At 43.4% G+C, this 26480-nt stretch overlaps 1 protein-coding gene across 1 annotated transcript in view; it reads left to right on the top strand.

The window, feature by feature from the left end:
- The window catches only part of TEAD1 (TEA domain transcription factor 1), a gene marked incomplete at its 5' end in the record, with an annotated part of 262701 nt that overhangs the window by 219752 nt on the left and 16469 nt on the right, over nt 1-26480 (top strand). The window contains 2 exons of the mRNA XM_079929549.1: nt 2634-2807; nt 24107-24247. Of these exons, the coding sequence (XP_079785675.1) occupies nt 2634-2807; nt 24107-24247 (315 nt within the window). The remainder of the gene's footprint in view (nt 1-2633; nt 2808-24106; nt 24248-26480) is intronic.

The following is a 26480-nucleotide window of genomic DNA, read 5'->3' as shown; positions in this document are numbered from 1 at the left end:
CAGGCACGAGGCATCACCTCTTCATGCACCTCCTCATCTCTGAGGGCCTTGCACTAGTGTTTGTGCTCCCAGCTTCACCTGTGTTGTTTTTTATCCTCCTACCGACTGATGAGACTGGAAGCGCCTTAGCAGCAGTGCCCCATACATTTCTGTGGGCTTTGGTTTGCTTATAATTGAAAAGATGATGTGATGACATTTGAGAAAATTTTTAAAAGATCAGAGGTACTTCACCCCTCCCTATAACCTCACTTCCCTAACATGACAATGGCTTCTACTTTATTTTAAAAGTTTTCTTCCAGCACAACATATTCCGTTCCTGCGTGGCTGCATCCAGGTCTCAGGCCATCCTGAAATCCACCAGACAGCTGGAACAGAGGCTGGGTCCATGTCAGAGCTTGACGTTCCTCTTTTTCATTTCACCTGATGCCTTTTAGGGTTTTGGAAGCCTTGGTAAAGATAGCACTCTGATGCTGAGCAGGAGAGGGGCTTAGCCCTCTCCCAGATGGTGCTGGGCCCTGGCCACACTCCCTGTATGTGGAGAGCTGGCACCAGATGGGATATTGCGCCTCCTGCCCTTCCACATTGTGGCCAGAGATCCACAGCGTGTGGGTAGCAGATCATGAGTGTAAACCAGCACTTCCTCAGGATATATTTACAGGGTTTTGTGAGCAAACAACTTTGGGAAACTTTGGGCTATAGAAAGTTACACAATGTTTCTCTTCCGCAGTGCTTTTAATGTGTTATATTCAATGAACCTCAAAGGAGAGAGGTTTTATGAGACATAGTAGTAGCTAACATTTATTTAGTGTCTACTGTTTGTTGAATGGAGGAGCTCCAGTAAGCTCTTAGTATGCAGTACCTCATTTAAACCCTATAGCACTGGGACTTCCCCGGTGGCGCAGTGGTTAAAAATGTGCCTGCCAATGCAGGGGACACGGGTTCAATCCCTAGTCTGGGAAGATCCCACATGCTGCGGAGCAACTAAGCCCATGTGCCACAACTACTGAGCCTGTGTGCCACAACTACTGAAGCCTGCGCCTAAAGCCTGTGCTCCACAGCAAGAGAAGCCACCGCAGTGAGAAGCCCGTGCACCGCAACGAAGAGGTAGCCCCCGCTCGCCGCCAACTAGAGAAAGCCCGCGCGCAGCAACGAAGACCCAACGCGGCCAAAAAAATTTTTTTAATAAAATAAAAAATAAATAAATAAGCAAAAAGATTAAAAAAAATAAACCCTATAGCGCCCTTGGGAGGTAGGTACCATCGCTGTCCCCATGTCGGAGGCTGGGGGGACTTACCCAGTGTCGTAGCTGATTGGCAGTGGGCACAAAGTTTTGTGCTGAAGCAGGCTGAGCGCAGATTCCATCTCAGCCGGTACTCAGTACTGCTGGCGAGCAGCTTAGAGCAGCCTTCTTTTATTTGGGACTTCTCATTCCCTATGGAACTAGTACTTGGAAGGACTCTAGTTGGAGAAATGCCAGTGTAAACTTGAAAAGTGAATAGGGACTGGTGGGCAAATACTGACATGGGTTTCTCTTGTGAACCCTGTTGGGTTCTGAGCTCCCTGGAACCCCTGTACCCCGGATGCCTTTGTGTCACATTAGGCTGGTCTTAACTGCCTATTCAGCAGGAGAGGCGGGCATGGGGGGGCTGGAGTATAGAGTTTAGGCCAGTGGTTCTCCAACTTGGCTGCATATTGGAATTCATCAAGGGAGCATTAAACATTACTGATGCCTGGCGTCATTCTCAGAAATGCCAGTTTAGCCTGGGTGGGACCCAGGCATTGGTGATTTTTAAATGCTCCATGGTGATTCTGCTGCATCCTGAGTGAGAACCACTGGTTTGCCACACTCCTTTTTGGTCTGGTTACCATATCTTATACCAAAGCAAGGAGAAGAAAACATTTCCATTTGTTAAATGACTTGCCAGGGTTTTGATTTGTCTGTTTCTGGTTTTGTGAATGAGTGACTGGACTTTTTTTACGGGTCCCATATAGCCCTGCACCATGAATCCTCTCCATGATCTATACCCATGACTCTAACTTTGCACTGACGGTCACATATTGACCAGCCCTTTTGCAGAAGTTTTAGATTGGTTACTAAGGGGACTTGTGAGAAAGACACTCAGCTCTCTTATTCCTGATGGAAGAAGTAGGTGGGTACCATTGCTCAGAGCACTGCATTCATGCTGTTGCTAGGGGAGCTGGAGTGACAAGTGTATTTTGGGTGATGGCGTTAGCTGACCACACCCATACTGCTTATTGGACTTACACTGTAAATAATGGGCTCCAAAGTCACTGTCATTTTCAGTTAAGTCAGGTAAAACTGGGTAACGGAATTGTTTCTAGGTTTGGTAGTTGGGTAACTTAAGTTGTTGTTTCCTACTGTGTCTACAAAAAAGACATTTTTAGGCACTTGGGAAAATATATGCCCTTGTAATAATAGACAATGATTGTTTTAACCCTTAGCTATAATGGCTTTTCTTAATATCTTCATCTTTTCGAAGGCACAGACCCGAGGCCATTCAAGGCGGAATTCCGGGATTTCGAGACTACCACTCTTTGTGCAGCTCAAGATGGATGTGTCCCAGGTTGATCAAAGGGTTTGTAATGGGAATGTTTCTGTTGGTTTCTTACAGTACAACAAACACCTCTTCGTGCACATTGGGCATGCCAACCATTCTTACAGTGACCCATTGCTCGAATCCGTGGACATTCGTCAGATTTATGACAAATTTCCTGAAAAGAAAGGTGGCTTAAAGGAACTGTTTGGAAAGGGCCCTCAAAATGCCTTCTTCCTCGTAAAATTCTGGGTGAGTAAGACCTTGCTGTGATTTCAGTGGATTTTGTCTGAATGGTCGCATCCCACACTTGAGGGCAGAGCACTGGCTGTGGATTCCCACTGACTGATCTGCAGGATCGCCAAGGGATCACAGATTCACATCCGTGGGCCGTCCTCATGCTGGCCTGTGGCACATCCATGTGGTGACCCAGGTGGCATTTGCTGTCCCTGCCAAAGAGACACAGGCAGCTGCTTGGGCTTCAGGGCTCTCTCATGCAATGACAAGAAACTTTGCAGGTGGCTGGGGTCACAATGGCCAACTTGAGACACTTAGACCCTCTTTCTGTTTGTTCGCACACCATTAAGCAAAGCAACCTATAAATTCCACTGGAGCGTAGGACCTGAGGCAAAGGAGGGGCTTGGGTGGAGCTAAAGACATGCTTCAAGATTTTATAAGTGTCAGAATACACAATGGCTCTGCCCATTACGTGCCTCATTTGTGCCTTAAAACACCAAGGGCACATTCCCCCAGCTGCTGGGGCTTCCTGCTGTCCCCTGGCCTCTGAGGACAGCTTTGCTGTCCCTTCTCCACTAGTCAGGCCCGGCCAGGGGACTGCTGTTGGGTCAGGGATGTCACAGCAAGCGTAAGGATAATGTGTGTGTACTGGGGGCCTAAGAGCAGAGGACCTGCTGGCACTGAGCGTTTATAACTCCTCAGTCTTGACAAGAATAAAAAGAAAATGGCTCAAATGTTTGCGCTTCTTAGCATGGCATTAAAGGCCCTAAAAGAGCTGGTTCCGGGTGTTTCCCTTGCAGTCTGTCCTATGGCCTGCCTTTGTGTGTGAGTGGGTGGACTTTTTACTTCTCCTCCTTTCCCTCCTTCTTTTGAGGTGGTGGCTTCTTTATTACATAGCACCGTCCTCACTTAAACAAATGGTTGATTTTTCTTTTAGTCTATCGCGTTGTGTGGTTACTCAGTTCCCATGCTGTGTCATCATTACTTGGATGTGTGTCCCACTCCTCTGGACACCTTATTCATAATGGTGGCTACACTGATCGAATGCCTGCTGTGGGCCGGGAGCTGCGCTCATGCTTTACATGCATTTTATCCAGTCTTCCCAGTGTTACCTGGAATTTGCCTCATATCCAACTAAGAAAACAGAGACCCAGAGATCACAAAGTACAGGCTGCACCAGGGTGGGGACCTGGGGCTTGAAATCCGATCCGTTTGACTGAAGTGCCTTTGCTCAGTTTCCTGGCTGCTTCGTGTCCCCTGGACCCCACCCACAGGGTCTGTCAATCGCTCTCCATATCTGCGAAGCTAAGCAAACACCTGGCACAAGAACATCAACAAATGGGGGAAACAAGCAGATGAACTAAGGAAAAATTCATATTTTAAATTCCTTGGGAGGAAATTTACATATTAAATTCAGTTCGTTTAGGTTTTTTTTTAATCCTTGCATGGTAACTGGATTTCATTTGTCATGCTTCCATATTGAATTTGGATTGTGGAAGTAGCCTTCTACTTAATTTAATGTTCTCGGGATCAGTAATACATGTGGACACCCTGAAAAAGCACTTCCTTTTTCTAAGCAGTCACTTCCTTCTTCTAAATTAGTGGCTGCCACCTATTGACTTGAATGGTGGTTGGGGGTCAGTTGTTATATGATAACACAGCAGATTTCAAAGGGTGTTCTACAGACCCCTGGGGGGTTCCTCAGCCTCCTTTCAATGGGCTGACAAGGTCAAAACAATTTTCATTATGACACTGAGATATTATTTTCCTTTTGAACTCTGCTGATGTGCTCATTGATGGTTCAAATGTAATAGGGTAAAACTGCTGAAGCCTTGGATCAGTCGGGCTGGGTTGCATGCACAGTTTCTGGGTTTTTTTTAATATAAATTTATTTTTTATTTATTTATTTTTGGCTGTGTTGGGTCTTTGTTGCTGCATGCGGGCTTCTCATTACAGTGGCTTCTCTTGTTCCAGAGCACGGGCTCTAGGCACGCGGGCTTCAGTAGTTGCAGCACACAGGCTCAGTAGCTGTGGCTTGCGGGCTCTAGAGCACAGGCTCAGTAGTTGTGACGCACTGGCTTAGTTGCTCTGCAGCATGTGGGATCTTCCCGGACCAGGGATAGAGCCTGTGTGTCCCCTGCATTGGTAGGCAGATTCTTAACCCCTGCGCCACCAGGGAAGCCCACACAGTTTAAATTAAAAAAAAAAAATCAGTCACACCAAGAATGTCCTTTATGAGGTTTATTGTATCTTGAACCTAGAGTACACACTGAAAATGAATGCAGTGAGCCTGCCTGCTACATCAAGGAAAACAACGGATAATTTTTGTTGCCAAATATAAGCTTTGAGCTTTCAAGTAAAAATAAGAATTTTGGAAAACTTGTATCCACTTTGGTGAACTTGACAGCTTCCCAATACTTAAAAGACTTTTCTGCTGGGATCTACAGTCATATTAACAAATGTGATTTTTTTTTTTATACTGTGCAAGATAAACCAATGGATTTTAAAGTAACAGAGTGTGAAAAGTTCATTGATATGGTTTCAGACTCCACACTATAGCTAACCTTTAAAAACTACGGCTTGTCAAGTTTTGGTGTAGTGTCAAAGAAAAATGGCCACAATTATCTGAAGAACCTATTAAAATATTCTTCCCTTTTCCAGCCACATATTTATGTGAGGCTGGGTTTTCTTCATGTACTTCAACCAAAAGTTGAAGTACAAATCATGACAGATTGAATTTAGAAGCAGGTATGAGAATCTAGGTATTTTTCATTAAGCCACACATTAAGTAGATTTGCAAAATGTAAAACAGTGCTATCCTTCTCACTAATTTTCATTGTTTTTTAAAATATAGGTATGTCTAATTAAAAAAAGATGTATGTTAACACCCAATGAGCTTAATATTATGTTTAAATCAGGTAATAAATATTTAAAATTTTTCTCAGTTTAAATTTCTGACGTGGAAAATACAGACAGCTATAACCTACAGAAACAAAAGCTCTTTGAGGTCCTCAGTAAATCTTAAGAGTGGAAAAGGGGTCCCAAGATCAAAAGTTTGAGAGACACTATTGTGAAGGATATAAAAAGAGACTGTTCTACCCAAATGAATTAAAATTAATCAGAAATTGTAGGATAAGATAAAAATAAGCCATTTTCAGTGCTTTCAAATTAAACGGTATTGGTTTTTTTGTTTTCCTTTTTTTTTTTGGCTGCGTTGGGTCTTCGTTGTGGCGCGTGGGCTCAGTAGTTGCGCCTTGCGGGCTTAGTTGCCCTGCGGCATGTGGGATCTTAGTTCCCCGACCAGGGATCGAACCTGCGTCCCCTGCATTGGAAGGTGGATTCTTAACCACTGGACCACCAGGGAAGTCCTCTATATAGTATTGGATTTTAATGATAATAAGATTTCTTATAGTCAGCATATTGTTTGACTATAAAGTGGAATGCAAAGTATTAGAAAGTTGTTTTTGTTTTTGCTTCCAAAATTTTCCATTTTACACAGGGGATGATTTTAATAAATGCTTTCAGTGATGGGACCCTTCAGTCATGAATCCCCAAATAATGAAGTCTAGATTTGCAGATGTTTAGAGTGTGGTGGCTAGTATGAGATTTGCGAATGTAGAAACAATTACTCTGAGATTAGATATTAGTTTATTAAATTAAGATTTGCAGAATTAAAATTGAGCTCTTCTATGAATATGATGGAAGACATCACTCCTTCAGTATAATTGTTAGCAGTACTTAACCTTTATGAAGAAATTCAGTCCTGACTATGTTAGAATAAATGAGGAAAGGCAGTTTGAATTAGGTTTACAGTTTGCTGCAACTTGAAATCTCATTGCCTTCCTCTAATGACTGAGAAAGCATGAATTACACTTAGACTCTATCCTTGAATGTCAGTGGGTGTTTCTTAAGTAGGCTTAATCTTCCTTTTGAAATTTCTTTCGTATTAGCAATTTGCTTCACAGATTTTCATTTTTGTGTGAATTCAGTGCATTTCAACAGAGGTCCTATCCTCACGTCTCCTTTCTTCTTCCTTTTACCTCTTTCTCAAAGTGCCTGCAGTCTCCAGGTTGTCACCATCAGGCTGACTCTTAGTTTGTTCATAATGATTGCTCCGTGTCCATTCTGGGCTCATTCAGGCTAGATCAGCTTAGGAGTTTGCTGTGGGAGAAATACTGAGTCCACCTGAGGTACCCGCACTTACGCCCAAGCTGTGACCCCAGCTCTTTGCCAGGGGACACTGAGGTAAACGGGATGTCAGTGAGTCATGTAGTGGCCACTCCACTGGCTTCAGGGTGGAAGACTGACTGGCCCCCCAGGACTCAGGCCCCAAAACACAAGTGAATGGCAGAGCCACAGATGCCAGTGTTGTGGGTGCCCCTCCACCCTGTGAGCCTTAATGGTATGGGACACCCAAGGGCCTCTGTGAATGGCTGTGCATCTGGGGAGACCTTTTTTTTTTCTTAAGAACCTTACTGAGGTATCATTTACATACCATAAAATTTTACTCATTTTCTGTGTACAAGTCAATGATATTTAGAAAAATTTGCAGAGTTTTGTGGTCGTCACCACTCTTAAATTTTAGAATATTTTTATCATTTCAAAAAGATGCCCAGGGCTTCCCTGGTGGCGCAGTGGTTGAGAGTCCGCCTGCCGATGCAGGGGATACAGGTTCGTGCCCTGGTCCGGGAGGATCCCACATGCTGCAGAGCGGCTGGGCCCGTGAGCCATGGCCGCTGAGCCTGTGCGTCCGGAGCCTGTGCTCCGCAGCGGGAGAGGCCACAACAGTGAGAGGCCCGCGTACCGCAAAAAAAAAAGATGCCCAGTGCCCATTTGCAGTCAGTCTTTATTCCCACTTCCAGGCCCAGGCAGCTACTCATCCGCTTTCTGCGTGTACAGATTTGCCTTTTCTGGACATTTCATGTAAATGGAATCATTCAGTGTGTGGTTGTTGGCATCTGGCTTCTCTCACTTATAATGTTTTCTTAGCCTGAGTCAGTGATTTGCTGCTTTCTGTTGCTAAATACTATCCCACTGTATGGATAGACTGCATTTTACTTATCCATGCACTAGTTGATAGACTTGTGGATTGTTTCCACTTTAGGCTTTTATAAATAATTCTGCTATGAGATCTTTGTGGACAAGTCTGTGTGTGGACGTATGGTTTCGTTTTTCTTGGGCAGCTAGCTATGCAGGAGTGGAGTTGCTGGGTCTTACAGTAACTCCGTGTTTAGCTTAAGAAACTGCCCAGCTGTTTTCTGAGATGGTTGTACCACTTTACAGTCCCAGCGGGGAGATGTTAGGGGTCACCTCCTCCTTTGACCGTTACGTCTGCGAGTATTAGGATAGGGAGAGATGGCAGTGAGTCTGGCAGGTAAGGGACCAGTGGGAAGCACCAAAACAAGGGACATGTAAGGCTAGTTAAGGTGTGTTCAGGTGCATCAAGGTGTTTTGCAGCTGGGCCCTCACTTATATAGGAAACACAGGTGGGTGGAAAATGAGGAAAGAGAGGAATCAGGGGGGTTCATTTGTATCAGTCATAGGGAGCTGTCAGTGGCTTCAACAAATTTTGAGCCAAGAGAGTAATAGGATTCTTTTTACTGTTAAGCAACTTTCTCCACATTTTGCCTTTTTAATTTTTGTTCTTTAACTTCTTCCTTTTATGACAGTCTCCTGTTTATTTCCTTTCTCTTCCTTCTTGCCTACTTTTTATTCACTCCCGTGCATTTTAATTCTACTCTACATCTCATTACAAAGAGAGGAAAGTGAATTTGCTGGAGCAGGAGGGAAGGGGCTCCTCTCTTTTTCAGCAGTGTGTGACCGTGGCTGTTAATGAGTTCCTCCTTTGAGCCAGTCCCTGGACTAGGCATAAGCATGTACTTGGTATTATTTAAACCCTGTGAGGTACATGTGATTATTCCCACTTTACACATAAAGAAACTGAGTCATGGAGAGGCAGAGTGATTTCTGCAAAGTCACACAGCTAATTGATGCCAGATCTGCTGGACTCCGGAATCCACGTGCTTTCCACGACGTCTATGCGTGGAAGCCAGTGCGGGTACCTGAAGTGAAGCAGTGTAGTTTCTTTGTGAAGGCATGTCAGTATGGGGCGCTCAGGTGTCTGTTTACCTGGGCAACAAGGTGAGTAGACTGCTGTTACCAGGAAGTTCAAGTTGAATCCTAAGTTTTAGCAGAGCGATCAGTGCAACCCTGGTAGCTGCCTGTGCAGGGGGCAGCACCATCGCGTTCACATGTTTATGAAGCCAACATCATAATCTTCTAGGCAGTTTTCGAAATCTATAATTCTTAATTCCTTCCTAAATGCACCATGAATATGGCTTAATGTGATACATGTTTATGTAGTTTCAACCAAGGAGTGCGTTAAATCTGGCATCCTGCTTTTCTTCCTTATCTCGCACCCTTCCCTGTAGCTAGATGTCATTAGATCCCTAATACCATTATTAATGACTACATAATATCCTCTCTACTGGGTGTATCATAATTTAACCATTCTCATTAGACACTGATTAGGATATGTGTGTGTGTGTGTGTGTGTGTGTAGGTATGTGTGAGTTTGTGTCTGTGTGTAAAGAACCAAGTTGCTTTCGAAAGTTGTCAAGCCGTTAATAGTGAGCATACCAGGCATCTTCATCAGCCTCGTGTGGCGTAATTTAAAAGAAAACAACTTTCTGTTGTCACTTTGGGTTTTGGCTTCCTCTGCATCTGCAGCTATTTTTTCTTTCCACTCAAAGTCTTTAATCCTTCCTCACTCTCTATAGAAACAACTATTAATAAGGTTAAACATACTGTGTTCCCTCGATTCTAAGACATATACTTCCCATGTCAACAGTCATAGAAGTGGGATGCTTCTTACAGTGGCCATGATAAACACCGTGCCCACCCCTACACAGAGGGGTAAGTCATGATGCGGTTATTATTACTTGCCCTTTGCAACCCTAGGCAGTGTAAAAGGCATCTCACCACCTCCTTGTCACCGTAGTTGAATTACTTGCACTAGTAGTGTATACTACTATACTTAGTAGCCTAAATTTGAATCCCTAATTAAAATGTCTCAGAAAAATTATAGTTTGATGCAGCATTGAAATTGTCATTATCGTTGAGGGAAGAGTGTGGGACCAGATTTGTACTAAGTGAACATTTTGCACTGGCAGAAAACCATGCTTCTATTTTCCTTATAAAACAACGGTCAGATGCTTTGTGGGCTCTAAGAAGGGAAGATGTACACCCACAAGTGGACAGAGCTGTGCTTCATTTCAGTATTGAGATCCATGCAGGTGGGTTGCCAGCGATATGGCAGACACTGCAGCTAGTTTAAGATAAAATGTCAGCTGTCTTGGAATTCATCATAGAATCCCCAAAGCTAGAAGGAAGTAGGTGCGATTCAGTCATGCATCCTGAAAGACAGAAACCCAAGTATAGCTTGCAGCTCACTTTCAAAAGAAGTTTGTTTCCAGCCATAAGTAGCTTATTAAGGGAATAAACAAAATGATGGATTTAACCAAATTAAAAAATGCAATGAAAGTAATATTTTTGGAGGAGCCTCAAAATTCTACTCTCTGTCCTAACAGTCCTCAAGAGTGTCAAGCTTGGGGACACTGGTTCAAAGAAAGCTGCGCCACTAACATGTTACTTATAAACCTCACAGCCTAAAACTATTCAGAAGAATCATTAGGATGATGAAGGCTTACTCTCAAACTTTGTTTGGAATAACAAAGAAGAAAATAATATGAAATTGTATGGCTCTGTATCCTGTGGTTAAGAAACAAATTCTTAATTATAATACTTCTTTTTTCTCTCAAATCATTACTAAATTAGTGGTATGTTAGAAATCAGGATATACTCCATGTTACCCTATGGCTATTTATGCTTTGCTTTTTAAAATTCTTGGGATTATGATCATCCAGTGTAAACAATTAACAATTTATTCATAGTGATTCAACTTACTTTCTTAACCTATTTTTCTGGAGGAAGAAAAAGCAAGGCTAGTTTTACTAACCAGAGGAGATGTGAGAAGATATTATAGAACAGAAATGGAAAGCGAATTATCTGGAAAGAGGGCAGCCTTTAGAAGATGTTTTTATCTTGGTAGGAACGAAATGACATTTGTTGGACAAAATGACAGGCACTATAAATAAAACAACTGGGCTTTATTTAGGGAGAAGACACTGGGTGCACATGTAACCCTCCAGAGTTTCAGCCTGTTTCTAATTGGATTCTGCATGATTTAGGCTGGAATTGTAGACTTGAGTCTATCATTTGGAACCAAATGTCCCTGTTGCAATTCATGGAAAAGGACGTTAGCAAAATGGAATAATTTGCTCCCCACATGTTTTAAACGGTTATCAATAAGGAAAGGGCCTTTCAGTTCAACAAGCTTTCCCTTTCTCTCTACTTCTGTCTCTTCTCACAACAGTGTTAAGTTCTGAAATTATGTGAACAATAGGAAGTAATGGAATGATGTAGTGGAAGGAAGATTAGCAAGAAATACCATATTCAGAGGTACTGATGGGGCTAATACATGATAAATTCTCTTTGGTAGACTGTGACTCTATGATTATCTTCACCAGGGTCTGTTTTTTTGAAAAATCATCTTTGGATAGCAGTTTCTGATTTCATGTAGAAGGATGGGGGTTGGGGGGGCATGGTGGTCAGTAACCTTGCACATCCAACCCATTTTGGCTTGATTTTATGAGAAAAATATCTGGAGCTTGTTAGCGCTTTCTGCATTGACTGCTGTCTATTATTGCTTCCTTCCTGTTTTCCCAGGCCTGTGCCCTAAACTTTGTAAGCCTTCCCCAGGGAGAAAGGATCCTATCCATAGCATTTGTTTATCCAGCAGTGCAATGTATATAGCAGATTTTCAACAGTTTTTTATTTTATTTATTTATTTTTTTAATTCAGTTGATGAAGAGTTATTTCATTCAGTACACCTAGAGGAATTGCTGTACACGGGGTCCTAGAACTGTCACTTGGCCAGCACTGATAGTGTAGGCAGATATCGTAGGCATCTGACAGTTTGTTGAATAAATTTCTCAAGGAATTTACTGAAAGGGGGTAGGAGGAGACCTCAAGAGATTCACACAAAAACTTTTCCAGGCTCTCTCTGGAGTTGTTAGGTTCTTAGAGAAATAGTTTAATCATTTACATTAGTAATGAATATACACATCGCCAGTGAGTCATTCAACAAATCAGTCAATTCACTGATTTCTACTTTGCTCCTAGAAAGCTGGGGAAGCAGACATGAGTAAGAGGCAGACCTTAGGGTCTGGTGTGGGATGGCAGACACACTGTGGGATAGGGGCTCTAGTGGAAATGTGGAAGCACAGAGGTAGAGGAGGTGCTCTTTCTGCCTGAGAACATTCTGGAAGGCCTCACAAAGATGTGGCATTTGAGCTGAATCTTGAAAGAATTTAATCAATGGAAGGGGAGTGGGAAGGAGTTTTCAGGGCAGGTGGACGCTTGTGCAGAGACCAGGAGTCCTACTGAGAGTTGACAGAAGGTCCTGGGGGCCACTGGGCCTCACAGAACCTGGAGAATTGTGAGAGTTGAGGGTGGAAACGATCTCCATGGCAGTGACTTTATTTAAAAGAGCCTTTCTGAATCCACTGAAAACATAAGGCAGAATAGGACAGCCTGGAAGCTGGGAGCAGAAGCTCACTCTGCTTTTCCCTCAATCCCTCGACCTCAGTCCCACCACGGATCCTTTTTTTTTTTTTTTTTTTAACCTTGAACTCTTCAGGACATCTAGGCAGAATCTAAATTGGGAATTCCCTTAACCTCATGGGAGAATCCATCTGACAGCTGTTCCTCTAATGCTTTCTGTCCTGGGCCATTGGGCTCAGTGGTTGCTAACAAAGCCAAGGTCAGGGGTCCATTCTTTCCTGCATGGGGCTGTTTAACTCTGCTCCGTGCCGTGGTTACAGGCTGAGATGCAGAGCCACTGTGTCCCCCAAGAGCTGCTGCTAAGCAGAAGCCCAGGGGAAAGCAGACGTGTGGTACACCTGCACCTCCCAGCATTCACCCTGTTCATGGAGGCACAGTTAGCTTCACTCTGTAACCATCACCAAGAAAAGCTTGAGAAGGAAAGAATTGAAGTGGCACAATCAGGGTGTGGCTGCTTATTTCCAGACCCAGTTTTGCAAGGAGTTAGTGGATTACCTAGACATAGTCATAAACCCCTCAGGCATCTTGGTCAGTTGTCTAAAACTGGACCTATACCCTTGGTGATGTGTGAAATTCCCTCTCCCTGTGAAGGTAGAGATGCAAGGTACACCCTACCCATCCACCCCCATTTTAATGTACTGTTTACATTACCAAAGCAAGAGAAGCTTATTAAATTTTCCGAGCCGTTCCAAAGACTATAGAAGAAAAAGTGAGACCGGCCCTCTGCCAGCCCTGTATCCTCCCTGGCTTTTTATACGCATCTACAAACGTTTACGTACACCATTTGTTTTCACTAAAAGAAGTATCATGCTCCATGTGTTATTCAGCAGCTTCATTTTTTTCCCACTCAAAAATATTTTGAGCATAAGATGTCTCCGTACAGCAATGGAAATTTGAGGGTAAGTCCCAATTTTTGTTATTCTTTTTTGGTAAAGGTGAATTGTTAGAAGAGTTGCCAGATTTAGCAAATAAGAATTTAAACCACCCAGTTTGATTTGAATTTCAGGTAAACAGCGTATACTTTTTTAGTGTCTGTCCCATGCCATCTTTGGGACAAAGGGATATGTCCCTATCTATCCCCACGGAAAAAAGTATGTTGTTTATATAAAAATCAAATTTAACCAGGAAGCCTGTTATTTTATTTGGCAACTCTCCACTTGTTAATTAGTTGATTGATTTGTTGTTATTGTTCTATGTAAGACTGTTCATGCACAAAAACTCCAGACCAGAAAAAAGGCCTTGTTTTCTGGTCTGGAAAAGGTGGTCTCTGGCCGATGTTCGCCTGCCTGGTGAATGCTTTGGGTGAAGGGCCAGCTCAGCTGGGCGCCCAGGACTCATTAACTGCCTCCGGTGGAGAGAACTGGCCTGTGCAGCTGCTTTGTACTAGGACCTGAGACCTTTGCTCTTTCACCCCAGCTACTACTGTGTGAAGTCACCGGTGGCAGTTACCTGAAGTTGTGTGGGCGATATTAATTGAATTTTTTTTTAATGAATGCGAGTATTTGTAGGAATTTGCAATGCAAACAGCCAGTCTTTCAGGCAGTGCCTATTGTAATTAGAGCAAGCTTTTAAGATTCTTTGAAGTACTAAATGTTGATGAAATTCAAATGGGTGCTGATCTGCACTATAAAGGGGCTCTTGGTGGTTGTTTTTTAAAATCTTCTATTTTGTAGATGTAAATATATGCCCTAGTTCGTGGGAAGTAACTTGAAGAGTTGGGGCGGGGGGGCTGAGTTTATGCCTGTTATTTTTATTTAGAACAGCTGTGGCCGGAGAGCTACAGCTTCGTCCTGTTGCACCGGGCAGGGGCACCATGGCCCGAACACCCTCAAAGCCTCCCTTCCCTTTGGGCAGCTTTCTCGCTCTCCCCAAATGCAAGTCGACCTGCCCCCGGGGGGTGGGAGGAGGGGGCGTGGCGGCTGTCCCACAGTCATCCCAGCTTCCCGCACCCCAGGCCTCCGAAGCCACGGGGCAGATGCAGGCAGATGAGTCAGGCGGGAGGGTTGGGGAGCAGACCGCAGCCTCAAGAGTCCCCTGCCTGGGCTGCCTCCTGGAGCACTTCTGCCTGCCGGCTCACGGCCCAGGGCAGAGCAACTGCTGTTGCGGCGCCTGGGGGAGCAGCTGTAAGGCCCACGTGGTGCCCTGCCTGGCCGAGCCTCACCACGTGGCAGGCCTGGATGGACGCCCACGACAGGGCCTGGCTCCCAGCGCTGCCTGCCAAGGAGCCAGATGCTGCCATTGGAAAAAATTGCTTCACAATTTGAAATCTTGGTCCTTTGATCATGGCTGGGAGAGGATGGAGAGGAGAGGTTCAAAGTGGCGAAAATGCCAGCGTCTCCTTGCATCCATCGGTGCCTATTATACTGTCTCTTGTCAGGGACAATCCTCTTGATGTTTTCATTTTTGCAACCAAGTAATTCCTGCCCAGCCCTTCCAAGCCCTCCAGGTGGAAGGGAGAGGCCAGTGGGAAGGGAGTGTCTGCAGCCTGCTCCTTTCCTACCCCGTGCCCAAGCCCTCTCCCCTGCCTTTGGACTGATCTGCTTCCCCTTTATTCCTGCAGGCCTTTTCTTTCTGAGGCCAGTGACAAAGTAGTTGTGTCAGCCAAACGCTGCCTCTGCCTGAGCTGCACCATTCCATTCCGCCCTTGGCAACCCTCACACTCATTTCCCTGTCGTTCAGGCACCTGGAGCCAGGTTTCCAGAGGCCTGAGGTTTTGCAGAGCCCCTTCCCTGGCCCAGCCCTCCCCTCAGAGGACTCTGGATCCTACGTAACTGGGCTAGGCCTTGTTTTCCCCACGCATGAAATGGGAAGAATCGTTCTTTGAAGAATATTGCTTTTTTTTTTTTCCTTCAATTTCAAAAACATGAAATGAAGCAGTGGAACACATCCATGAACAAATACGCTTGCTGAGTGAGAGGTAACAGAGGAGAAACCAAGCCGAAGTCTTGTCTTGTGACTTACATGTCTCAGCTGCACAAGTAACAAGTGTGTAGGAGAAGGATTATTTAGGGAAGAATTTGAGGGAATTTGATGTTTCACTTTTTTGTTTCCTTGCTGTCTGGTGCAGTCAGCTTTCTCTGCCTAGCATTGTAACCTGCTTCTACTTCGACCTTACACTGTTTTCCAGGACTTGCCCGCATATAGATCCTCAAGTTTTTAATCCATTCCCCACACATTTATTAACGATGGCCTTTTTTGCTTCCAGGCAGAATTTCATGACATCTCTAATCATATCTTTGTGGGAAAGATTGTAATTTTGTACCTGATTGAGCAGTTATGTCTAAAACCTAAGGCTTGTTATAAACTCACAAACCAGAAAAAGTACTAAGTTTTCTGTTTGACAAAAGCCATTGCTGCATCTGTGCTGCTCACCTGATAAGCATGGATTGGGACTCAGACTGGCTCTGGGGGGAAAGCGTCTATCTTGTTTGTTGATTATGAACCACCGTCTACTTTGGGTCACACCTCTGGAGATGTGACTTGAGGCTCTGTCTTTAATCTCTGTCCAGGTCTGTGTTGAAGTCCCTGGGTTGACAGGAGTGGTCTACGTTTATGTGGCACGTTTCAGTATACAGATGAGGCTCGTATACGTTCTCTCTTCTGATCACAGTGGTGGGCTTTGGAAACAGATCTTCTCTGAGGTTAGAGATGCGGAGAGTGAGACGCAGAGGAGTGACCGCTGTCCATGCTGTCCGTCAGGTGTCTGAGATGAGATGATGACAGGTGAAGACTCAGGATTCTCAAGTCTCTGAACTAGATGGAAGGGAGGTCTGAAGTCAGGATGGAGTTTAATAAAAATAAACATGGAACTTGGATCCTAGGAAGCAGTAGGACCTGAAGAACTCTGTGGTGTGAAGGGGGAGTGGAAAGGTGAGATGAGGGGGGAAATGAAAGACGGTTGCAGGATTGTCTTACAGCAGTGTTCTTAGGCCTGCGTGATTGCAGAAGGCAGAGCTGTAGGTGGAAGCGGCTGGGAAGCCGATTGCAACGTAACGGGTGTGGTAGGCATCAGCATGTCCGAGTTCTTACCACAGTGTTAGGGGGTGTATTACATTACATGGAAAGGGGGAGTGGAGGTCGCTAAGAGCAGACAGGGAAATACCTTGGCTTATGTGAGTGGGTAAATCACAAGTTTCCTTAAAAGTGGCAGAGGGAGGCAAGAGAAGAGGTCTAGAGAGATGACAGCTGGCAATGTGAGGGCTCAGCCTGGTGTTGCTGGCTTTGAAAATGGGGCAAGGAGCTAAGAGACAAGGAATGTGGAAGCTGAAAGAGGCAAAGAATCCGATCCTCCCCAGAGCCTCCAGAAGCGAACACAGCTCCACCAATACCTTGATCTCAGCCTGGTGAGACCCGTGTTGGATGTCCGACCTACAGAAGTAGAAGACCATCAATTGGTGGTGTTTTAAATCACTAAATTGTTGGTAGTTTGTTAAAGCAGCAATAGAAGACTAATAACAACAGGAAAAAGAACTCTCTAACAATTAGGTCTGCCCGGGACATGGTGAGTATTTTATTAAAGGAATGATTTTCCTGTGTCTGAAGGTAGTATTTAGCCAGAAGGCACCGCAGGTCAGGATACTGTAGAAAGGACTCCTGCCTTAGGTGGTAGGAGAAGGAGCTGGTCTCTGAACCCAGTTCATATAGAGGGTCTCTGTTCTAGGGCAAAATGGGCAAAGATTCCTTAGAAGGGCCCGTTTGCCTGGACTTGCCCTCTCCAGTCACATCGGCAAGGCGCTTGTTTTTTTGTTTTTGTTTTTTTTCATTTTAGAACATGGCCCATGACTAGCTAGGGAGGGGGAAATTTCCCCTTCTACCCCTCTTGAGTTCTTGTGGCTGGACTGAAAATAAAATTGACACAAGACAGATTAATAGGAGAAACAGAAACAAATTTTTAATTCATGGCAATGGAGTTCACACAGAAATGGGACCTAAGAAGTGGCTGAAGCAGGCATCTATTATACTTTTTAGACAAATGATAAATTTGTGAGGAATCACAGGACAAAGAGACGTAGGTTTGGGGTGCTTAATTAGTGAAGAATCTAAACAGGGCTTGGGCTTGGGGAAGTAAAATTTTAAAGTAACAAGGTTTGTTTAAAAGGCTTCTCGGCCCTAAATTCTCCATCTCTGGTGATGAGGGTGTCCTTCTACCTCCAGACGCAGGAAGTATACCTTTCATATGAGAGATTTATTTCCTGATTTCAGGGAGACCGAGGGGCGGGTCAACCTCTTCCATTGGTTGTTTCTTAAGTAACTTTAATCCAAAATAAGTACGCCATTGAGGCACATTTTGGAACGGGCTGCCCTGGGCCCCAACAGCTGGCTTATACCCGGAGGATAGGATATCGTTTGAACTTGGAATTTGTTGGAAGGATAAGTTTGCTGGGTTCTAGTTGTTTCTTGGATTTTTAAAAATTAATTAATTTATTTATTCATTTACTTATTTTTGGCTGGGTTGGGTCTTCGTTGCTGCGCGTGGGCTTTCTCTGGTTGCGGCGAGCGGGGGCTACTCTTTGTTGCGGTGCTTGGGCTTCTCATTACAGTGGCTTCTCTTGTTGCGGAGCACGGGCTCTAGGCGCACAGGCTTCAGTAGTTGCAGCACGTGGGCTCAGTAATTGTGGCTTGTGGGCTCTAGAGCTCAGGCTCAGGAGTTGTGGCGCATGGTCCTAGTTGCTCTGCGGCATGTGGGATCTTCCCAGATGAGGGCTCAAACCTGTGTCCCCTGCATTGGGAGATGGATTCTTAACTACTGCACCACCAGGGAAGTCCCTGTTTCTTGGATTTTTATATTTATTTGCTTTTAGAAAATATCCTGTAATCAGATAAGAGCTGATTAGGCAAAAATAGTTTGTATGTCTGATACCAGCATTTTTTCCCTCATTTTCTTGCCTTCAGAACTATATGAAATAGGTTTGCCCTGAGTTTTCAGTTGGGAAAAATGAGTCGAGAGGGTGGATAATGAACTCAGCACGAATCATAGACTCATTACAGAGTTTGCCTCCTCTGTTGCTGATTTAATGTTAGCATTCTTTCTTCGATATTACCTTTGCTCCACGGGGGTTCAGTGACCATATTTCTTTCTGGGATAATCATAATATCATCAGCTGACAGATAATTATCTTTCACATCAATACCTCCTCCTAGAAAATTCCCAAAGAACAACTATGATATGGTTGGATGGCTGTGTAATTATTTTCCATGTTCAAAAGTAACTGCAAAGCAGTTGTAATAGCAAATTGCTTATTTACTGTTAGTTGAGAAGTCTTTTAAAATCTAACCTATTAAATATACACTAATACTTAAATACAAAGTTGTCTCAAACTTTTTTAAGGAAAGCAAGATAATTCAAAAACCAATCTGTTCCTCTTATCTAAATGAAAGCTGAAAGTGCACATAGATCTCATGACCAGCAATTCCACTCCTAGGAACACCTAACAGGAGTACACACATGAGTTCATCAAATGCTTATCCCTGAATGTTCAGAGTAGCGCTCTTCATAATAGGTTCAATTTGGAAACATTGTAAATGTCCATCCCTAGAAGAGATAGGTGGTGGTATAGTCCATTCAGTGGAGTACTCTACAGTGACAAGGATAGATGAACACCACAGCATGGATGGCTCTCTCACTGTAATGCTGCACAAATAGAACTAAACACAGAGGAATCAGCACTATGTGATTCCACTTGTGAAACGTTCACAAAACCAGACTTAACGTACAGTATTTTAGGATGAAGATTACTCTTGTGACATGGGGCGTTTGATTGTACTGAAAGGGAGCATGGATGAGGGGGCTTCTGTTCTATTTCCTCATCTGGGTGCTGGTTACATGGGTGTGTTCACTTTATAAAAATTAACCAGTCTGTAAACTTGTGATTTGTACACTTCTCTGAATGTATGTTCTACTTTAATTTTATGTAAAAAAGTTAATCCTAACAACTTTAAAACTCATACTTTGTTGAGATTGTTTCAGATGGTGGAGTTTCATTATGTGAATTCTTGAATACCTTCATTTTTGATACTTCCTGACATTGTACCTACGGGTCATCCATTCCGAATTAAAACTAATTAAATTATTTAGGGAATTCTAAGGGACAGTGGTGAACCAAAGGTGAGAGGGTGGGAATGGTCTGCCCCAGGTGCAGGCATTAAGGAGGTTCATTGCAGAGAAGTTTATATGGCAAAACCATCTAAAAATGGTTGTCATTTTTATTATCACACTGTGCCCACAGTTCTAAACAATGCTATCAATAAAATATTCCTCAAAAAGAAAAAATCCTTTGTTGGCCTAAACCTTAAACAACTGGTAAAATTAGTGTTGGGCTTTTATTTCGTATATATATTTCATATATATTTTATTTCGTATATATGTATAGACACACACACATATATATGCTTCAAACCAGCACACTTATATTGCTTATCCATTATGTTACTTATTCTTTAATAACACATGTGATTAAAGACTCAGTCTTATATTCTAGAGTAAGTTCTAACAGTTTGGAATCGTTGGAGCTGCAGTCCACACAGTGCTGCTGCTTCTGTGATTTGGAAATGGCCACAGTAGTTATGAAGACGAAAAAGTAGAACTAGAGTTACGTCATTCTCTGTTACCACTTTCAGAGTTTTTGTGTTTAAAGTTTAAAACGGTGAAACAGTGCTGATGATTACTGAAGATAATTTTGTCAAAGGAAGGGGGTCTTAAAAATGATCCACTCTAACTGTCAAATCTACTAGGTGTGCTGCTGCTATAGCACCAGTATTACTTAAGCGTGGAAACTCATAGAGGTGGAAACATAAAAGCTGTGAAAATTTTCTGCAATTTTGCTAACATCAAATTATGGTGAATGCCATTATAAACTTGGGTAACATTTTGAATTTGTATGGATTATTTTGTATATTTCTATGCTTGCTTTAGATTTTAAGACTCGTAGTTTGTTTACATTGTAAATCTTTTGCTTGTCAAAAATACTGCCACTGCATTATGCTAAGTGAAATAAGTCAGACAAAAAGATAAATACTGTATGATATCGCTTATATGTGGAATCTAAAAAATACAACAAAATATAACAAAATATATTATAGAGATATAGAGAACAAACTAGTGGTTACCAGTACAAGAGTGGGGGGGGCAATATAGGGGTGGCAGAGTGGGAGGTACAAACTATTGGGTATAAGTAAGATAGGCTCGAGGATGTACTGTACAACACAGGAGTGTAGCCAATATTTTGTGATAACTGTAAATGGAATGTAACCCTTAAAAATTGTATATGAAAAAATACTGCCACTGAAGTAAACAAAGTGAAAAATGGAGCATTGAAAGAAAAGAAAACATTGTGCCTAGGGAGTTGAGGTGCAATTCTTAAGAAACCTCCCTCCTGGTTAAGTTGATGTAATTTGAAGTTGATAGTTTTTAAAAAGTAACCCAATCCCATGTGCTCGCTCTCCTGTTGACTCCCCTGCACATTGCTAATTTCCCCATGCTCCTTCCCACACTCCACCCCTTACACCACAAACACCAGACTGTTTTTGATTGTTCACCAGTCCTTCACAACAACTTGATTACATCAAAATGAGTTTGTTTAAATTGCAGTATTAGTTAACAGTGTATTTATGGTCCATTAATTCCCATTTTCAAAGCAGGGAATTTTTAAAAATTGAATGTAAACAAAGTAAAAGTAATTTCTAATGGACCTTTCCTGTTCCACTTAACTTATTATTGCACTGTTGTTGGGAAGCATTCTAAATATTCATCAGTAGAGCACATGTTAAATTATGGTGCATCTGTATAATGGAATAATACGTAGCCACCAAAAAGTGTGGCTGTTCAGTTTTTTAAAGGGCTGTTCTTTTGAAAACTGGTATTCTATATCAGTACTATGTGAATTCTAAGAAGTATTTATTTATTTATAGCCAGGTTTAGAAGAATGCTACAGTTTGTGCAGAAAAGAGGGAATGTGTATGTTTGAATATCTAAATGCTAAATATCTCTAAAAGGACACTTGAGAAATAGAAAACACTGGTCATCTAGGGAGGTTGGCAAGTTCAAGGTAGAAATACAACGTACATCGTTTTTACAGTTTGATTTCTTTTTTTTCCTTTCCACATGCATATTTTTACTTTTTTTTTTTTTTTTTTTAAAGTTAAACCTTGTTGGCACAAACTACATCATAATAGTAAGAACATCAATCCCACAAAGAACATCACTGGTCATCCCACCCCCGCAAAACACCTGAGCCACTTCTCGGAGCTCTGTGTTCTCAGCTGGCGGCAGGACCCGCTCAAAGTTCTGAAAGGCCCTCTCTTAGTTCACAGCAGGTGATACCCGCCCTGGAAGGCTGGATGACAACCCAGTGTCAGAGCTCCTGTGTGCCTAGGACACACTGGTATCTTTCTGTACTGGAGGTTGGAGCCCACATAGACTCACGGGCCTCTCTTCAGCCTTAAGGAGCTGAGATACAAATCTCAGGGTAAGACCTCCATCATTCCCCGCTAAACTGCTCTCTCATGGAGCTAAATGTCAAACCTTTGAATGTGAGCAAAAGGCACACCTGGGCATTTTTAATTATTTGCAATTTATGCCCCATAAAATTTCAAAAACCAAAATGTGAGGGAGCAATACTAAATTTATGGATAATGTAAAACTGGACAAGTACAAGTAAAAGTAGATTGGAATCCCATAACAGGAGCTGGACACTGGTTGTTAGTAGTTATTAGAAGTACCTAGAATAAGTTAATGACTATAGTTGAACACTTAATTTAACTTTGAATTTCTTGGCATATAAGAAAAGGGAATATAAAGTATATTGTCCTTTTATTTGAAGCCAGCATATCCGAAGTTTTACCTAAGAAAATGGAGATTTTCCTGATACCCAATTCAAGAGGGAAATGGAAATGCAGATCCTTATTAAAAATATATATAGGCTGACTCAGGTCTTCATGGCGGTTAGTACCTGTCAAGGTATTAAAATTAGCTAGCCAAAACGTGCCACACCTCGCAAGAGATGGTCTCGTTGTATGTCAGATCCCCCTCTCTTTCTCTGCAGTCATCCTAGTAGCCCAAGTACCATGCCTCACCTGGAACTTCTTCCAGGCCTCCTGACACACCTCACTCATCCATTCTCACTCTCTTCTCAAGTCTCCAAGCTGTGGTCAGGGGTGCCCTTCTGGATTGCAGATCTGATCCTAAACTGTCACTGGCCCTATCCTATGTACTTAAAACTCATATGTCCCTTGGTTTTAGGATGTAAGACCCTCCCCCGCACCCCTCCACACACCCCCACCTCCCCAGCTACCCTCTCTCCTTGCGCTCTCTGTTCCAGCCTTGTTTCTGGCCGAGCGCCCTTTATACACTCTCTCTTACAGCATGATCCACCGACCCATGCCAGCGCTTCTCTCTTTGGATCTGAGCTGCGTCATCATCAGAAGCTTCCCTGACCCCAAGGGCTCCCTCCCCACTGTTTGTTCTCATGTCTCTGTGCCCATCTCAGGAGTGCTTATTTCTGTTGCGATGTCCCCACTCCTAAATCTTAAGCTATGTGGACTCGTTGATCCCCAGCTCCACACCCAGTGCCTAGTGTGCAGGAAAGGGTCAGTAGATATTTGAGGGAAGGGGACCGTCCGTCAGTGATCTAGCCGCTGAAGCAGCCTCCCAGCCTCCCTCTGCGGTGAACATTATACCACTCTGAGACACTTCTCCTTGAAGCTCAGCTCTGATCACCTCACTTCCTTGTGTCAACACTTCCAATAGGTTCCCATTTCCTACAGGATACAACCCATACCCCTACTTAGTCCTCCTCTACCTGGGCCCTTGTGGCGTTTCCAAACTCATTCCTCCCAGTCTCCTTAGTCCTCACGGTGTAGCTAGAATGAAGCACTCCAGGCTGCTTCTGTGCAAGCGTTCTCTCAGCCCTTCTCCGCATGTTCAAATCTTAACCATCCTGAAAGTAAATACCCTTAATTGAAAATAATGCTTCCATTGTCCAAACTGAGTACCTTTGACATGGTACTTATTTTCTATCTAAATTAAAGCTATTTTCTGTACATCCCATATTGGCTTGTAGTCCTGTATTGTTTCTAGCATGAGCCTCACTAAGTAATCATAAATACGTTAAATGAGTGGGAACTTGTATTAATTATTTTGCATCTTTGTAAGCCAGTCTTTAGTAGGAACCGTCTCCCCTCTGGGTGCTGTAATTTGTTAACGAGGTATCTGTTTTTACTTATATAACAAATGGCCAGTCAGCTACAGAATCTCCTGTTCTTTTAACTATATCTACAGATTAGTGAATATGAATACAATTCACATACTGCTTTCTGCACATATTTCAGAGACCTCGTGAATGTCTTATTACAAGGATATATAGTATTCTCTACTGAATACAAGAAAGTAAAATGAAACATACATATAGCATGTCATTATTTCAAGGGAAGACTGCCCAAACTAGCATTCTCTTCAAAAAATAACGGATGAGCCATAGAACTTGTTTCTAGCGAGGCGTCACCTCACCACCTCTCTGAGCCACGCCGGCCCGCTACTGCCCTCCAGCCAGCATGGTGGAGGTCTTACCCGGATGGTTACTGCTTTGACTTCTGCCATGAGAGAGTAATCCCCACCTCCATCTCATTTCCAACAGGCGGATTTAAACTGCAGTATTCAAGATGATGCCGGGGCTTTTTACGGCGTGACCAGTCAGTATGAGAGTTCTGAGAACATGACAGTCACCTGTTCCACCAAAGTTTGCTCCTTTGGGAAGCAAGTAGTAGAAAAAGTAGAGGTAAGTTGTCCTCTGTATGCTGGAACCTTCATTCAGGGCGGCCTGTCGCCTTCCTTTAAAACTAAACTGGGGCAGAGGGTTTTATTTTTCTGGTGTCTTCTCCTTCCCCTCCCACTCCTACCCCCGACACACACCATTACTTCTAAGAAGGCAAAATGATTTGAAAGCAACTGAAAGAAAGAAGGCCAGGAGTAATCCCATGCCAGCCCTCCGACTGTCTGAAGTCAGCCCTGTGCTTGCCAGTGTGTCAGTCCTGCAGGTGGCCTTGGGATGGGGGGATGGAGGGGGGGCTGATATGGAATCTGTTAGAGATAGACCCTGCTGCCCAGTAGATGGTACCCCTCCCACCCCAGGTTCCAGGTTCAAGGGCACTTCCAGGCATCTTGATAACAACCAAGGTGGTCCTCAGCTGATTGGCACCTGCCTTCTAAAACCCTGATGCCTTGAGTTTGGTTTTTGCTTTTGCCATTTCCACTCCCTTCATCTTAATTGTTTTAAACATATTTCAGTATATACTGGGACCAAAAACCTATTTATGGCCTTTATAGTTCATGCCTCCCTCCCCTTCAAAAAATGGATGTTCATTTTACTGGGGTGGGTTGCTTTTTGTGAATAATGTTTGCAGGTGATTTCATTTAGAGTTGTGCTTTCCATTGTCTTCTACCCATCACCCAATTCATCCATGCTCAGTGAGTGGTGTTTATTCACAGATGTCCAGGACCTCTCAGGTCCAGGAGCCCAACCTGACTTTGTGTTGAGGCGTGAGAGAGAGGATGCATTGGGTGGAGAGAGGGAGCAGGAGATGTTTTTCAAGACTTTGGGCTGAACAAGGCGGATTTGGGATGCTGCAGGCCCTCTTAGCTTCCCGAGCACAGGATGGGCATCCTGAGAATGGTGTTAAGGAGGGTTATGCTGGTAGAGGAGGATGTAAGTGAGTTGACTAGATGGTAGCCGTAAACTTAGGTGTCATGAGCTTTACTAAAAGGGTGGTAGTGGAATTCAGGAAGACATTTTGAATGGTACTTAGAAACTGACTGGATATTAAATATTAAAGAGGAGGAAGAGTCAAAGATCACATGTTTTATGCTTAGGAGGACAGTGTAGCCACCAGCAGAGATAAGTAAATAAGATGTTCAACTGGAAATAGTCAGGGACGAATATAGCTGCAACACTAGGATTTGGGAGACAGGTAAAGACTGAAAATATCAATTGAGAATCCTGAGCATTAAGGATAATCAAAGCTGTGGGAATGGAGAGCTAGCTGCAGAGAGGGAATAGCAAGGAAAATAGGGATCAAGATTAAGTTTGGAGAGTGGCAGCCAGACCTAGGGTAGGTGGAAAGGGAGACATGAACAGAGAAGCCGAGGACAAAGAAGGGTGAGGGAGGGGGGAAACCAGCTCAAGGCAGTGTCTGGGAAGTCCAAGGAGAGGGTGGGTGAGAATGTGGCTGTGTAATGAGACACAGCTGGGAGACCTGGAGCCACATGACCTCCATCTCCCCTGAGAAGGAGGAAGCAAAGGTACCTGCTGGTGGTTGGGAGCATGGAAGGTTAGTTAGTGTTACTGTTGCTACCAAATGGCCAAGTTGTCAGGGCTTACCTGTAGATGGACTTCCTGCCTGGACAGGTACCTGTGAGAAACAGTGAACCAGATAAGTAACTCAGTTTCCCAGATGTCAAACTATTCTTCAGTTCATCCTCAGCTAACATACCCAAATCTCTTTATAAGTTCAGGGAACAGGGAAAGGTTGTCTTCGACTGATGAAATCCCAGGCATTTTCATGGAGAACGTGCTGTGGTGTGGCAGGTGGAGTTTTGTAATTAAGCCTTTAATCTACTTGGAATATGTTTCTGCATTTGGTGTGAAATGGGAGTCTGCTTATATTTTCTTCCAAATAGATAGGCATTTGTGTCAAAGTCATTTATTAAATCATTTATTTTCCAACTGAGTGGATCTGTCCCCTTTAAGATACTGCATATACTGGGTGCTGTTCCTGGAGTCTGTTCTATTCCACCCTCTATTTATCTCTACATGTCCCAGTATTGTGTTGATTTGATTACAGTGGCTTTATAGCATGTTCTGATATCTGCTGGGGCAAGTCAATCTCACTGCTCTTCTTTTTCATATATTTTTTAGGCAGGTAGCCAGCATTTATTCTTCCAAACTATAAGAGCATTTTAAAAATGTAAAAAATGGGCTTCCCTGGTGGCGCAGTGGTTGAAAGTCTGCCTGC

Source organism: Stenella coeruleoalba, assembly GCF_951394435.1.
Source record: "Stenella coeruleoalba genome assembly, chromosome: 8".
Taxonomy (NCBI): Eukaryota; Metazoa; Chordata; class Mammalia; order Artiodactyla; family Delphinidae; genus Stenella; species Stenella coeruleoalba.
The sequence above is the reverse complement of the archived record's forward strand: the minus strand, read 5'-3'. Positions and strand labels throughout refer to the sequence as shown.